The 15,287-nt window shown below is 38.9% G+C and overlaps 3 protein-coding genes across 4 annotated transcripts in view; 2 read left to right on the top strand and 1 right to left on the bottom strand.

Annotated features, from left to right (window-relative positions):
- The window catches only part of LOC106745695 (transcription factor IIIB 90 kDa subunit), a 16,732-nt gene extending 5,578 nt beyond the window's left edge, over window positions 1-11,154 (top strand). The window contains exons 7-16 of the mRNA XM_014621542.1: window positions 8,219-8,368; window positions 8,460-8,553; window positions 8,638-8,770; window positions 8,891-8,990; window positions 9,171-9,323; window positions 9,409-9,491; window positions 9,579-9,810; window positions 9,900-10,074; window positions 10,144-10,349; window positions 10,825-11,154. Coding sequence (XP_014477028.1) covers window positions 8,219-8,368; window positions 8,460-8,553; window positions 8,638-8,770; window positions 8,891-8,990; window positions 9,171-9,323; window positions 9,409-9,491; window positions 9,579-9,810; window positions 9,900-10,074; window positions 10,144-10,349; window positions 10,825-10,967 — 1,469 coding nt within the window. The 3' untranslated portion in view covers window positions 10,968-11,154. The remainder of the gene's footprint in view (window positions 1-8,218; window positions 8,369-8,459; window positions 8,554-8,637; window positions 8,771-8,890; window positions 8,991-9,170; window positions 9,324-9,408; window positions 9,492-9,578; window positions 9,811-9,899; window positions 10,075-10,143; window positions 10,350-10,824) is intronic.
- On the bottom strand, window positions 7-6,876 carry LOC106745696 (BTB/POZ domain-containing protein 6). 2 transcript variants are annotated; one of them, XM_014621543.1, is made up of 7 exons: window positions 6,154-6,876; window positions 3,766-4,047; window positions 3,541-3,688; window positions 3,145-3,361; window positions 1,205-1,391; window positions 921-1,099; window positions 7-595 (listed from the first exon to the last, which is right to left on the bottom strand). In XM_014621543.1, the coding sequence occupies exons 1-7, from the start codon at window positions 6,248-6,250 to the stop codon at window positions 131-133; spliced, it is 1,575 nt and encodes a 524-aa protein (XP_014477029.1). In that variant the 5' UTR covers window positions 6,251-6,876; the 3' UTR covers window positions 7-130. The 2 variants fall into 2 exon arrangements, with proteins under 2 accessions (XP_014477029.1, XP_014477030.1); XM_014621544.1 differs by lacking the exon at window positions 6,154-6,876 and adding an exon at window positions 4,578-5,180.
- Window positions 11,150-15,272, top strand: LOC106745697. The gene is made up of 6 exons (XM_014621546.1): window positions 11,150-12,431; window positions 12,813-13,209; window positions 13,664-13,867; window positions 13,955-14,017; window positions 14,426-14,515; window positions 14,591-15,272. The coding sequence occupies exons 1-6, from the start codon at window positions 12,106-12,108 to the stop codon at window positions 14,723-14,725; spliced, it is 1,215 nt and encodes a 404-aa protein (XP_014477032.1). The 5' UTR covers window positions 11,150-12,105; the 3' UTR covers window positions 14,726-15,272.
- Window positions 15,273-15,287: the final 15 nt, after the last annotated feature.

The raw sequence follows: 15,287 nt of genomic DNA, 5'->3' as shown, positions 1-15,287 counted from the left end.
CCCCCTCTCTCTCTCTCTCTCCTTCCGAGCATTTGGCGGCAGGCTTAGATTTGTTGCGAATGACTCCGAGTATTACGCTTCGTTGCTTCGAGCCACGCGATTAGACCATAAGCTCCGTCGTGGTTTTCCGTCAGTCGTCGGACGGCGGCCCGTAGAAAATCAATTCGGGAATCTGTCCGCCTTGGACGCCGGTGCCATTGGTGCTTTCGGAACTGCACTGAAACTGAAAGTTCACGCTGCCGACCGTCGCCTCCGACATGCCCTCTTGACCGAAGAAACTCAACTCCCCGCCGTCCAATATTGCACTCGCCGTGTACGAACACTCCGGCTCGATCTGTATCGGATTCTCGAAGTAAACGTGGAACGTGTTGCTCGAACCATCGGAGAAGAACTTGGTGTTGTTCTCCGCGAGGACATTCCCGAGCCTCTTAAGCTCGATCTTAACGTTGTAATCCGCAGCACCGGACGAGCTCCCGTACAATCCGAAACCCACCACGAATATTCTCTTGTCAACGCTGAACTGGATCGAGTCGCAACGACCCCTGTATCGCCACTGATTCGACCTATACGCACAAGATTGGAATCTATGGCACACCTGTAAATGAGATAAACTTCTTGTTAATCTAACGTTTATGTGTGTGAAGTAATATTTCTTATCTCTTATTGATACTAACAATCTGAAAAAAAAGAAAAAAAAATATATATATATGTGAAATAGTCGATACGAATCTTTTAAACAATATTCGATACTATTAAACATCGTTATCTATTAAAAAACTTGAATCAGCATTACTTAATCCGGTTAAAACCTTCTTCAAGAAAGATTCATTATCCTCTTTTAACAATAGGATAGGGGCGCTGAAAATAGATACGAGAAACTTTCGCGCGGCACAACTTTTCACATAATACGCTTCACTCGCCTGAGTTTTCAATCCTTGACGTGGTTTGGTGGGAAAACAGAGTGGTGGTTTGTTACTGGCTGTGAAATGCAGAAACACGTCGATTGTCTCTTGATGCGTTAAAATTCCTGTCTGCGCAGCACTGTTTGCAAACTCCTCTAAATTCATAGCGGGAAGTCTAATTAAATATAAGGCAGATCCTGAAAAAGAAAGATGCATTGTAGACACTGATATACAGGGTGTTTCAGATTCCGCTATAAGCTCCGGCACGTATTCTGAGATAAAAGTATTAGCATTGACCTCACCTAACAATTGCCTTTGATTGGCGGGAGTTGGCTCAAGGTCTTGCCGGATACATTCTGCGGAAGCCCATCGTAACGCAGCGTCCCATATGTGTATCTCTTTGCAGTTTAGCGTCTCCCGAGATAAGACTGATTCGAGCGTATGAATGTCAATGTCCACAAAACCATCGGATCTTAGTGCCATTTCTGCCTGTACAATAGTTGCCATTTAATGTCGAGACTAATCTCATAACATCGCTGTATCTTAATATTATCATTCCGTCGACTTTCATTTTGCCTTACGATTTGAAATTTATGTTAAAAGAATGAAACTCGCGAAATTTTCCTTAATAAAAATTATGTTGTTGCTATTAGTAATTATATAAGTACGATTCTGAATACGAAAATGATTTGTAAACTTTTATTCCTTATCGATAGATGCAAACGCGCGTGAAAATTTATTTCGTTTAATATCGTATAATGAGAGAAACAATAATTTTACAAGTACCGTGTAAATTCTTTCTATAGAAATAACAGCAATGTGATGTCAAAAGTTTAATTTACAAAAGAGATACAATCATTGAAATTTTAATATAAAAATGAAGAAATAATTATCAAAATCCATTCATTACGTGTGATTTTATATACACGTGTTAAAGGGAATCGTATATTGCTACGAAAACCCCCCCGATTTAATCGTACATAAAATATAACATTTTCACAGTTCATTGAAAAACGACCAATTTTATTGAAATTGTCTCACCTTATTTAATTATTACACTTAATACAAAGTTTCATACGAGAAACTATGCTTGATAAAAATATAAATAAATAATACATGTAAAAAAGTTTGCAGTCCGTTTCCTAAATTAAAAGATACCATTTCAACATTAGAATACAGTACATATAATTACATTAGTGAACGAGCTCTTACTATCGACACTAAAACACGCGATTAAAAGGAATATATTAGATCGCCGATTAACGACAATTGTAAGCACAACTGCTTAAATAATATTGTAATAACAACCTTTTTAAGTCTTGTACGTGTATCTCTATAAATATTGCTTCTCTTAAAAGTCTTTTACCAAGTATTTATTCGAAAGGAGCTTAAAATATTGGGTATGCCATAAGTCGTGCACTTTCTCTAAAGTCGCGTCTACAAACACAAATGCTAAAAGTCAACATTCATCACCGGGAGGAAGTGTGCGACTTTCGGGACACCCTACATATGTGTGTGTGTGTGTATATATATATATATCTAAATGCCCCGCAGACGACGCGACGAACGTGTTAAATACAGATGGTTTCTTGAGTACAAGAACGATCTATGGCAGATAACATTTGTTGTGCAATGCGAGCTGTCCGGCTGTATAAGAGAAGAATCGAAACGATGTTTCTTCGTGAGCACAATCCGCAGCCACGTGCGTTCGACATTCGATACAATTGTACAGGGAAATCTTCGGCTTTCCGTCGGCTCTCATTTAGCTGACTATTCGATTGGTGTTGGTAGTTATCCTAGAGACGTCGTTGCGATTGACTTTACCGCACTCGTACTCGTCCGTTAAGCTATCCTGATATGTGATATTCTGCGTGACCTCGACGTCCAATTTATTGTCCGGGAAGTAAGGTTCACTTCGCGTACGGAAAAGCGAGAAAGACAAGCGCTCGTCGGAGAGGTCGAGGTCCGCGCAACAGTCGTTCTCCGAGAGGCTCAAGCAGTACGGCACTATCGACAATCCGCTCTTGAACGCCTCACAGCTATCACCGTCGCTCAGTCCCGCGCTCCTACACGCGCGCCGGTATCGCAAGCTCTCGAATTTGTCGTAAGCGTTCCCGCAAGAATGCAAACTCAAAGCGCGATCGACCGAGTCGCTGGAGGGGCTCGAGTCGTCCTCGAGCGTCCCGTCCAAGTTCCCGTCGTTCAAAGTAATGGCTCTTAGCACCCTTTGGGTTTGACTTACTTGTGCGTCGATCACCTCCCAGCAACGTTGCATTAGATTCGGCTCTTCGAACAGACGAGACTGGCTCAGAAGTAAGCACGCGTTCTTCGCCGTCAGGCTCGTCTCCAGGTAATTGACGCACGCTCGCGCCAAATGCGGGACTATGTACTTCTTCGCGACGTATAACGTCGCCAGAACTGTGTCCGCCTCGAGTTGCACCTCGTCACAGTACATATACCTTGGGAAACAGATATTGTGGTCAACGGTATGATCTACGAGACTTCTCCAACTCGAGAAAATGCTATTTTCTGTTCCTCCAATAGCGGATAATGGAACGCAGGGAAAAGTACCGCTTAGCTGATGTAAATTTCACATGGGCTGACCTTCTTCGAGTTATCCTAAGTTTGTTGCGCTCACCTCAACAGCGCGAGGAAAGCAGCTGGCTCAACATCAGGCACTTCTATGTCTCTCTTATTTTCCGGTAATCCTCCATAGAACATAGCGTAAAATACAGAGCTGCCAGTGGCTAGGACATATTTATGTGCTGGTATGGTCTGTGTGTGGCCTGCGGTATCGATGCGAAATTTAGTACCTCTCGCAATACCACCGGCACTTGAGAAACGTGAGAGGTAGTACAAGTACCTGGACTGCCAACAATGAATATAATGTCAGCCATGAGGTGATTATTAAACATGGCTGCATTCCGTTCTCGAACTGTAGGTTTTGTCGCTTGCCAATTGGGGTCCTGGGTACAGTCCCCGGGTGATGGTAGGTTTAACTGGGTTACGGGTGATGACAGGGAAGACAGTGGCGATGCGGGGGCGCTCAGTGGCTGACTCACGATCCCCTCGCGTTGTAGTACAATAGATGAGGAGAGTGGGCTTACTGATGGTGGTGAATCTGACGTATTGCTTGGAGATTCCGCTAAAAATCAGACATGAATGTCATTGCCAAGTATATCAGGTCCTAATCTGATAAGAAACAGTTCGTACTTGATATTATCTAAGATATCAAGAAAATGACTGTGACGCTGAATGATACTGATATTTTAGGAAGTTATTTTAATCGTGTCACTCAAGATGGCATGCAGAGTGTTACCATGACGTAAAATTTAACACAGGAATCGTGTGGAAAAAAGGATAAAAACACTCCTCGTGATTTTTATCTAATGTAACATTCAACGGAGGACCTCTGTCACACCGTACATGTGTGTAATATAATTGTACGGAAGAACTGTTTATTTCGCACCGTGAATTCTTCGAGTTTTCTTTCTTCTGAAACTTTACGGTACAGGAGAGGGAGAGAGATAAAAGGTTATGTAAGCACGTTCAAAGTTGGCTCTGAAATTCACGCAGCCAACTTCACTCGACACGTCCGACGCGCCTGTTCACTCGATCGAACTGATCTGTCATCCTCGACGCGAGTCGAACCGTTCGATCTTGACAATTATTTACCGTTGGTGTACATTATTCCACGATGTTCAGAATGGCTTGGCTCTTCTGTCACGTTAACATAGCACGCGCGAGATCCCTCCGACGTTTGAACTACCGTCGACCGTTGTATCTCTGATCAAGTATCAAACGAATACCATTTCATCGATACCGAAACTGTATGTGTGTGTGTGCATACACGTACGTAGAAATGACACACACGCATGAGTGCATATCGCGCTAGTGTGCGTCTCCATCTGCGGTGTTCAGCCGAAAAGTATCGTAAAGACTCGTAACTTGAGAGGTTTATTCACACATGTATCGGCACATGTATATCGATGCGATATCGTGATTTCTCTTACGACACTCGGTCGGAAAGCTGCAATGCGAAAAGTGCGCCATCCTTTAGTTCGCCACTGTGGCGAGAATGCTCCGAAAAAGTTACCACGCGGCACTACCGACGCGACATATCACTCTGAACTGTATGTTGTGTGTGTGTGTATTGACCTTTATTCGCTTTCCACTCGTGCATCTTCGCTCGCACTTCGTGACGCACGTGACGCAGCAACGAGTGCAACCACGTCATACGACGAGCGCGCTCACACGAGGATGCGACGTAAACAAATGCATCAATCAATGTAGAATCTTTACCATCGGTTAGGACAGAGAGATTACGATGAATCATGGTGGGATATCCCACAGAGGGTCAGAGGATCACGGACAGAGGATCGTCCGGAAGTCTCTCGTCAGTTTGTCGAACACGAGAAGCCTTCGTCTCAGCCGAAGTTCGAGAAGAAAACGGACGTAATTTAAATCATGAATTATATTCGTTATCGCGATGTGTGTGTGTGTATATATATATATACGTTTGTAGGTTATGTTATGTCTAACAAATATCGACCGGTCAAGTACGATATATTTTTTCAGTGCTATATCGCTCACTGAATACTCGGTGAGCTTTCGGTTCCGATCGATTTGTGCTTTTCGATCCTGATGAAATCTGAAAGCATGCAGCGACTAGATTTCAGAGGACAAGGATTCATCGAGCGGTTGAGAATTGTAGCCAATTAACGAATGCACGCGGATTAGCTCTGAAATCGAAATCCGAGATCGAGATACCGTTCGGCGCGTTCGACGAGCGATTTTCACTCGCGCAGATCCTCGACTCGTCGGAGGATAGTCGAAAATTGTACCTTTCGTGCGTTTTATTTTCACACNAAAAAAAAAAAAAAAAAAAAGACGTTTCTCTCTCTCACGCGCGCTCGAGAGTCAATGACGGCGAAAAAAACCGAGTAAAAAGGCGAAGACACGCGAGTTCCGTTGCTGCGCGAATTTCCTCGAGTCGAGCCGCCTCCGAAATTGCATTCCCGGAAAATATAGATTTCTCCCGCGATTCGGCGGCAGAGGAGGTCAAGACGGATATCGCGATCGGCGGCTCCGAGAGAGGTCCTTCACCTCCCGCGGAGTAGCGCGAGATCCAGGTATAAATAGCGGATTCCCCGCCTCGTTTGCGCGCGACAAAACACGAAGAGGCGCGATCTCTCTCTCTCTCTCTCTCATTACATTCACCCATCTCTGTGTGTCTTTGTCTTTTTCTCACCGTTCACCCAGGCATTGGTCTGCTTGACCGCGACGTTGTCCTGAAAGCGCTTCATCGGCTTGGTGGAGATCTTCGAGTAGAGATTCGACATTGCCATCGTCGTCAACGCTCGCTCGGTGTGATGGTCGCTTTTTCTCGTCCCGTCCTAACTTGTCGTCGCGCGCGCGCGGCACACAGAACGGCAAGGACCTTGTGTCGCTGGCTATACCGCCATTTCCCCATACACGGGCGCTGGTTGAGGGGCGCCGCCGCTGACGCTGTCGCCGCCGCGTCGGTCGATAGACGTCGGCGACGAGGAGAAAGACGAAGAGACCGCGGAGGAAGGAGAGGGTACGTGTGCGGCTTCGGAAGCTGGTGGCGGCGCTCAGCCAACTGTCAGACGCACGCTCTGTTTAAATTAAGAATGTGTCGCCCGTAACTCGAAATAATTAAAAAAAACTACGAGAAAATTATGAATTGAGACACACATTGCGTTTGAAGGTGACGGCAAAAGTTTGACGGTATAATTCAGAGCCTGGATCAAAAGTTTTCACCTGAACCTTCGTCAGGATAGAATGATTTTATAATATAAACGGACAGGAGAGCTTCAGAGGCTGTCAGTACAGAATAACTGAAACTAATGATTCTAAAATATTTTGCCTCTTTTAATTAATAATAATAATAATAATATCGGTTTTGTAACGTCTTTCCGACATCGTCCGATCCTCACATGCATAAACCTCACCTCTTTTAATTCAGTTTATTTATTTAGTAAAATAGTAACGTTAATAGAAATGATAGGCTGTTTACTGTTACATTCATTTATTGAATTAATTATATATTATATTACTAATAAAAAAGCCTCCGAGGCTTTTCTATACGGATGAAATCAGTTTGATAAGAATTTGATGGAACTTGCACTGCGTATGCATTGAAATATTATCTAACTCATTGCTCGTGCAATTAGAAAAAGTTTGATCATTCGAGAGCTGAGATATTTACTAACTAAAGTTGACACTTTTTATATGCGTTCTTTTCCGTGCAGCACAAATTGATTGGTTAACCATTGCTCAATGTTGACCAAACGATTAGCCAGCCAATTTATGCTGCATAAGTTGAAATTAACGTGCTATTTTTAATTTGCAAATTATGATACCTGAATGTTTTCTATATTAAAAGTAAAATTTTAATGAGAAACTACTATTGAATATTGAAGAATATTGATATTGAAGATTAATATCTAGACATTATATATATAAATTTAAAAATGATTGACCACTTTGTTTTGAAAATACAGTGGTTTAAAATTCACAACTTATAGTAATACTTATAGTAATATATGTAATATATGTACAAATGCACATATTCAAACACATATACTTTTTTCTATTATCTGTGCATCTCTATTAGATTATTTGATGTATGAGTATAGCATTAATAAGAAAAATAAAAAATGAAAAAATTTTTGTATTTATAATATCGTGTATCTATGTTTACCATAACTTCGTCTCAAATTAACATTTATTATTTAAGTAATGAAATTAATTCAAAAGAACGTAATTTTGTTCTGACAATTATTAAATTTATGAGTGGCCCCCCTTGATGTGCTACTGAAAATACGATACTGAGCTTTACAATCTCTTTAATTTAATGACTTTTCTTCAGGAGGTTTCGCAAGCCAAGTTTCGAGACACTCGGCGGCTAAGAACGGCCGTCGCGCACTTGTATTCGTTTATTCATTTATTTCTGAGAAAGCAGTGCTGTTGCAAGCGTGCGATGGTGCGCGTTCTTAACAACCCAGTGTTTCGAAATTTGGTTTACGAACCCTTCTGAAGGAAAGGGTACAGGGATGTAGGGGAAGTAAAAGAATGCCTCTGTCAAAGGCGATAATTACTACTCAACATTTGTATTTTCTGGACGCGCCTCTTTAAGCGTCGATGGCGCGTAACGCGGGCGCACGGAAATTTAAATAATGCTGCGCGAAAGCTAAACTAGCGAATGCGCGCGAAACTTCGAACTCGTGTCTGCAAGGGACCGTGAATTTCGTATCCCTCGTAACACAAATTTCTGTTTGTGTTTCACGCAGATCCTTGCTTGTACATCATAAGATTCGCGAATAAGCTCGACTTCGGTGATAAAACTCATGAAGTATCCACGACAGCTCTGAGAGTGGTTAAGAGAATGAAAAGGGATAGTATTCACAGTGGCCGTAGGCCATCAGGCCTCTGTGGCGCGGGTAAGAAAGTTTCATCCAATCTCGATCATTTTCCCTTTTTTTTCGTTTTTAATGGTACAATTTTATCGTGACTGTTTTCTTTTTCACACAGCTCTACTGATAGCCGCGCGACTGCACGAATTCAGTAGATCACCCGCTGACATCATAAAAATTGTTAAAGTTCATGAATCTACCTTACGTAAAAGGTAAAACTCGAATGTCTGAGAGACAACCGTTTGCTACTTTCGTAGAACATAAGCGTACATGATAATAATAGATATTTGCTGTAGATTGATCGAATTTGGCGACACACCATCCAGTGCCCTGACATTGGACGAGTTTATGACAGTGGATCTGGAAGAGGAGCAAGATCCGCCAGCATTTAAAGCGGCGCGTAAGAAGGATAGAGAACGTCTACAGAAAGTATGTATTTATTCCTTAAATCACGGATCATTACTTGACAATTTCAATCAGAACTTTAAGGTATTTTTCTACAATCTTTTGGCGCCTGAAAAAACTCACCAATAAGTGTTTGACTTTCAGCTGCAGAATATAGATGCAGAGATAAATGAACTGCAAGCAGAAATTGACAGACAGTTGGAAGAGTACAGGACGGGGAAAGTGAAGAAACGAAAAGATAACGGTAAAAATGAGAAAAACATTCTTGTAGCGTATATTATTCAATAAAATAGATAAATTGGACAATGGGTGTGTGCGTGTGATCAATACGAGAAGAAACGCGTATTTATTTAAATAATATAAGCCAATTTACTTAAATATATAACAGCTGCGATGTTTTATAGTATATTTCTTTTTTCACAAGCATTCGGTGACATGGAGAGGGAAGATGCGGATAGATTTATCCGTGAAAGCAACTTTGATATAATCAACAAGTATGTTCAGAGTAACATCGATGATCCTGATGAAATTCAAGATTCCATAATGGAAAATAAATGCTCGGATATTACCGGACTTGGTGAATATATTTTTTCTTTTAAATTAAATTATTCGTTTTTCTATCAAATATACGGACCCACGAATTGGTAATTTCATGTATACAGGTCCGGACTTGGCGACGATGGGGCTAATTCCCACGAATAATTCTGCGAATGAGACCAAAGAAAAGTTAAATAATAATGAAGATGTAAATATAATGTATATTATATTTTGTATTTGTAACATTAGAGAAAATAGCGTTGTTAAAATAACTGAAAATTACCTCTCTTGCTAGAACTGTGAGGAAATCTGTATAGATGACATAGACGACGAGGAATTGGACAGCTATATCCTTTCGGAAAAGGAATCGAAATATAAATCTGCTCTTTGGAATAAAGTAAATGCTGATTATCTCGTTAAAGAAAAGGAAAAAGAAGAGAAACGTTTAAAAGAGAAGGAAGAGGGTAAACCCGAAAAGAAAAAAAGAAAGACAACCAAGAAAAATAGACAGCCCGCGAATACCCCTGGTAAGTTTATTATTGTTTCTCATTACGTATTGATTCGTACAATTATTGTCATGTGTCACTCACTGTCTTTTTATTTTTTTTATTCTCAGACGAAGCAATACAAAACTTGTTGCACGACAAAAAGATATCTTCCAAAATTAATTACGAAGCGCTGAAGGCACTAAACAATACTATAAGTCCTTCTAACAATCAGCAAGAAAGCAGTCAAGAATTAGCTGTTAATAACACGTTGGAATCGGACGATTCGAGGACTTTTAATAAGCCGTAAGTACACATTGCGATTGCAGCCAAATCGACTGATTAGACATGATAACAATTATTCTGTATATTTAGGGCGTCGATCTATTCTTCGTTAAAGTCTGAGAATGCAACAGTTTTGTTATCAAGAAAATCTACGTCCATTAAACCAAACACTCGACAGCCAAAGAAAGCGAACGAAATATCGCAACGGGAAAAGAATGAAGAAACTGTGGAGAAGGAAAGCACTCCAATTCAGGAGAATTCAATAGATGTATCCGCGATGGATACGTCTGAAATTGGTGCGTGATCTTCTTTCCTATTTCTATAGAATTTCCTTGCTTTATTATTCAATTCGGAAATGATACAGCGTACATGACTGTACGTATCATTATTCCCTTAATTCCCAGTGGAACATAGGGACTTCTCTCTTCTCTTTACATATGCATGTGGTGCGCACCCAGATTGTAACACATGCATATGGGACCTACACAGTTTAACGCCGGTTCCGAACGGCAGTTAGAGAGAAGTTTTTTTCTTGACATGTAGTTAACTCTTGGTAGTTTTTGCCAGACCACCGAAGAGGAGCTACGAGCGTATGAAAATTTTTCTTGGTTCTGCCGGGGAGCGAACCCGGGACCTCTACTAGCATAATAGACTAGTGCGCTGTCTACCATACCACGCTCACTTTATTGCACATACTTATATTTATATCTGTTATTATTAAGAATATTTCGTTAACATATCTTATTTTCATGGATTTCTTTCAACTTATAGTTGATGAAAATGACGACTATCTCGATGAAGAAGCGGATGCCACGGAGATGTCCGTTGGACAGATGCTCGGACGTCATGGAACATCTGAAGGTGAAGATGAAGATGGAGTTGGCTATGGATACGATGAAGATGAAGACTACTAAATTTTTTAGACGCTAATTTAATTCAATTATTTATTAGTATAATTACTAGGAGCAAAAGCGTAGAAAGATGATATGTAACACGATTTATAGCTTTTTTATGATCACCGCATGATAATTTTATTTTTCATAATAGAAAGGAGAAAATAAGTTAGTAGAACATTTATTTTTTTCACTTCTCTTCATCGTATATATTCATTTTCATTATTTGTAACGAGTTAGCGAGCAATTTATAAATTTTTGTAAAAAAATAGAGAAAGTTAAAGAGAATTGATTTGTCTTCATGACAATTACCCAGATAACATAATGTCTAAAATCGGGACATAAGACATTTTTCAGACGTCTTATGCGCCGATTTTAAACATTGTATGCCTGGATTATTATCTTTGTGATATTAATTATGTTTATTTTTTCACGATTTATGTTTTATCGTCATTATGTCTTACTAATATATAATCATTACTGCTAACATCATTATGTGCTCTTTATGCGATTTTTGTATCAGTCATTTTTCTAACGTTACCACATAACACATATTAAAGCCAGCACGTTATACAATTTCCCGAAACTTAAAAGAGGAATAATTCGTGCATGCATCGACAAATTGTATTGCAAAATAGAAACAATCATTGATTGAACCTATTGTTTCATCAGTCTTTGTCTTCTCTGGATATTCCCATTGCGGCATTATCCCTCGTATCCTCGATCCCCAGAGTCCTATCGAATGATTATTCCCGTAGAAAAACCATATTGTTACAAATATTATGCACGCTCGCGCGTGCATCCATCCTTCAACTCATCGTGGGATTTGTCGCGTGTATTGACTGCGAATACTCTTATCACGGCAATGTAAATAGCAATGCGTATTAGTTCCATCTTTGTGATAGCAAACGCTTTATTTCCTCGGCGATCAATAGAACAATAGAATGCTAAATGGGTGTAAGCGATGATAAAATCACAGGGCCGAGTATGTATATATATATAGTGTATACATTGCTGAGCATACCCGCACAGTTATCTGACTATTCAACGACGACGAACGTAATTTCGTCGTTGTAATATACTGGAGCGAATATTTCTGCCAGTCACGAATCGCTTGTAACACATTCGAATTTTGAGATCATCACGCGAGTGTAATGCGATGGACTCGAAGAGGAAGCATCTTCTGCCTTCTACAGGGCAAACCCTCGAAAAGATTTCACGTTTTTGCGGCATCAATCTGTCGAGTTACTTGGGCAGATTGTACAATATTGTGCTTGTGGCGTTTTTTTGTTTTCTGACCCATTTGACTTGGAGTGATGTTTGCATGCAGAAATGCTCGCAACACATTATTAAGAGGATCTTGGTGACGTCGTTTTATGTTCTATACACGCTCTTAACGTTGACGCTGCGGATTACATCTCTATTTCGTCCAAAGCAATTCACTTTCCCCTACCAGGAAATGTTGATCGTAGACTCTATACTTGAGTAAGTTTCTCTCTCATTCATTCGGGTAATTAACCTTTATGTACATATCTGTACCTTGGAAGATAAATATAGTGTGCTCATTTCTTTAGCTTTTGTTATAGAAACATTAGATTTGTTGGAGCGTACACTATATAATTACATTTATTAACTGAAATATTTTTTGTAAATTGATGGATTACATTTGTGATTGATATCGGCTTTTAAAGTGTCCACGCGCAAGTGAAATTTTTCTATAACTTAGAAACGGGGAAATGAACATTAGCTTTGTTTCTTCTAAGACACATCTGTGTATATCTAGTAATATCTAATTACTTTTTATTTTATTGTCCGAATATAACAAGTGACTTTTGCATTTATCGTATTTACTTTTCGACGTTTCAGATCGTACGGTGCGCAATTCTCGAACAAGGATATCTTCATCGCGAAAAACTTGCAGGATGGCGTGATAATATCATATTGGTTTCTTATAGTGATACTTTTTTCTCAAGCTGCAATTGTACATAAATCGATTTACATAATGTGGTATACTTTTCGTGCCATATACCTTTGTGTCTCTATGTTACTTACGTTTGGGTTGTTCTCTCACTACGTGAACGATATATACCTGAGATTTCGTGAGTTGAACAAGATCGCGATGCGACACTCGGAAGAGAAATTGACGGTTTCTTATATTGAATTTACAACGGCAGGCGTTTACGATAAACACGACGGCCTCGTCAATAGCAAGATTCGCTCGATTCAGCATATTCATCATACGTTGTTCGTTTTAGCAAAGAAGGTATTTATGTATTACCTGTAATTCCCCAGCAAACGAGATACATTAAATCAATTTTTTTGAAATATTGATTTTATGTGGTTTTTGTAAACATGTCGACATAATATTTTATAAATGTTTTTAATCTATTGCTTCGCAATATTCCTAAATATCAAGATCATAGTGTAGAAATATTACTTTTAATGTTTGGGTCAAGTATTGTTGATATAACATTGTATACAGCGTCATGAGTTACATATTTGAAAAACGTTACATGTTATAAAATATCATTGTAATGACATTGTGTTAATGATTTCTTGTTTACTGGTTTATGTATTATCGATTATTTCGTGAAACTAGATAAGCCGTAATTTAATATATAATTACGTAAAATCATTTTTTATGATCAACTTTATTGATTTCTTATTATTATCTAAGATTTCTCACTGAAATTTTTCGATCAATTTTTTACCAACAGGTAAATGGCAATTTTAATTTGCCGATTCTGCTAGGTAGCGCTATACTCTTGAACGGAATAATTCTTTACTTATACGATATTTATAATCACATAAAATTGCGCGATATTGGCGCTGAAGAAGTCGTCTTTCAAATAATCTTCCTATTTTGGACCTCTCTTGTATCTATATATATTAGTTACACTTGTCAGCGATCGAGAAATGAGGTTGAGTATTAAAATGCATGCATGCGTGCATGTGTGTGTATGTATCTAGAAATATACGCGGCAATCCTAATCTTATTATATATTTAGTCTAGGCGAATGACAAAGATTTTGCATGATGTTTTCCTGAAACACAAGTCTCTGCGGTCCGAGGTGACAAAAATTTTGCTTACATGAGAAATTCCAGGAAAAAGGATCATATGTGAAATTTTCCCATATATGATTATGTCATATCATATATGTCCACAACGAAAAAATACTGATGTTTACAAATTATATTCAAATATAATCGAAATAAATACTTCTGGCTACTTGTGTTTCTGACAGTACATAATATCAACACATAATTAAATGACTTTTATGCAACATCATTTTTCCCGCAGAGACACATACGATCATATATGTGACCACGTATATGAGTAAAATTCATATATGATTTTATATAGTTATATATAATCATAATGTATATAATTAAATATAATCATTTTTTCCTGCGAATTTTAGCTACATCAAGAAACATTTTTAAAACTGTTACTATTTTATATAAATTCCATTATTTAGGTAGTATATTTTTCCCTTCAACTGGTTCATGAAGACTTAGTATTCACAGGTTGTGGGTTGTTCGAATACAACATGTCCCTTGTATGTTCCGTAAGTTAAATCCTGCTTTTAATATTATATGATATATGATGCACAATCTAGTCCAATAGAATTACCTTATTATAGATTGCTGGAGCGATACTGACATACGTCGTCATGTTTGTTCAATTAGATACCATTGCGAAATTTCTTATCGTAAGTAATGCGTCGAGTTATGTTGAGAATAATTCTACAGAGTATGTTACGACTAGTGCTGCATAATTTTTATGGCATTAATTATACGTTTCACAGGGTTTACATATCTAATTGTGAACCACGATAATCAATAACATTTTGTAAATATTTTTAACAGAGAATTTTCTGTGTGATATGGGTTGCGTTTCCACTGATTGTTCAACATAATCGATATTATAGTTTCCTGTAATGTAATGTACCTTCTAACGGAAGTATAATAATTTGCAATTTGTATTTTCAGTACTTGCGAGTTATTGTCGATAGATAGTATCTCTGTAATTAAAACTAATATACGTAGACTGTATTTCGTCGCGGCCCTGACGGAAATATTTTGCTGAAAGCGATCAGTATTATAAAATCACGTTGTCCTGAAACAAGACTCCTTCTTCTTTTCCTTCTTCTCTTGCCGATATAAGGCCTTTTCCCCTCCAGTATGTCATTGACACGAATCAGTTGCTGCTGATAACTCTTAGCAGTCACCGTTTCTCCACTGCTTCGTTAGGTTAGATTAGTAAAACTGTCAATTATTACAATACGTTTTAGTATTGTATAGTATAAAGCCTATAAATGGTGCCTCAATATGACTATA

The sequence above is a fragment of the Dinoponera quadriceps genome, unplaced genomic scaffold (genome assembly GCF_001313825.1).
Source record: "Dinoponera quadriceps isolate SergipeBrazil2010 unplaced genomic scaffold, ASM131382v1 scaffold1441, whole genome shotgun sequence".
Taxonomy (NCBI): Eukaryota; Metazoa; Arthropoda; class Insecta; order Hymenoptera; family Formicidae; genus Dinoponera; species Dinoponera quadriceps.
The sequence above is the reverse complement of the archived record's forward strand: the minus strand, read 5'-3'. Positions and strand labels throughout refer to the sequence as shown.

Bases quoted from the DNA above. Each gene is read 5' to 3' on its own strand.
- LOC106745696 (XM_014621543.1), bottom strand. From the start codon at position 6,250: ATGGCAATGTCGAATCTCTACTCGAAGATCTCCACCAAGCCGATGAAG. The intron at 4,048-6,153 runs GTGAGAAAAAGA...TCTGATTTTTAG, and splicing joins GACCAATGCCTGGGTGAACG to CGGAATCTCCAAGCAATACG. The intron at 596-920 runs GCGAGTGAAGCG...TCTCATTTACAG, and splicing joins GTCAAGGATTGAAAACTCAG to GTGTGCCATAGATTCCAATC.
- LOC106745697 (XM_014621546.1), top strand. From the start codon at position 12,106: ATGGACTCGAAGAGGAAGCATCTTCTGCCTTCTACAGGGCAAACCCTC. The intron at 12,432-12,812 runs GTAAGTTTCTCT...TCGACGTTTCAG, and splicing joins ATCGTAGACTCTATACTTGA to ATCGTACGGTGCGCAATTCT. The intron at 14,516-14,590 runs GTAAGTTAAATC...ACCTTATTATAG, and splicing joins ACATGTCCCTTGTATGTTCC to ATTGCTGGAGCGATACTGAC.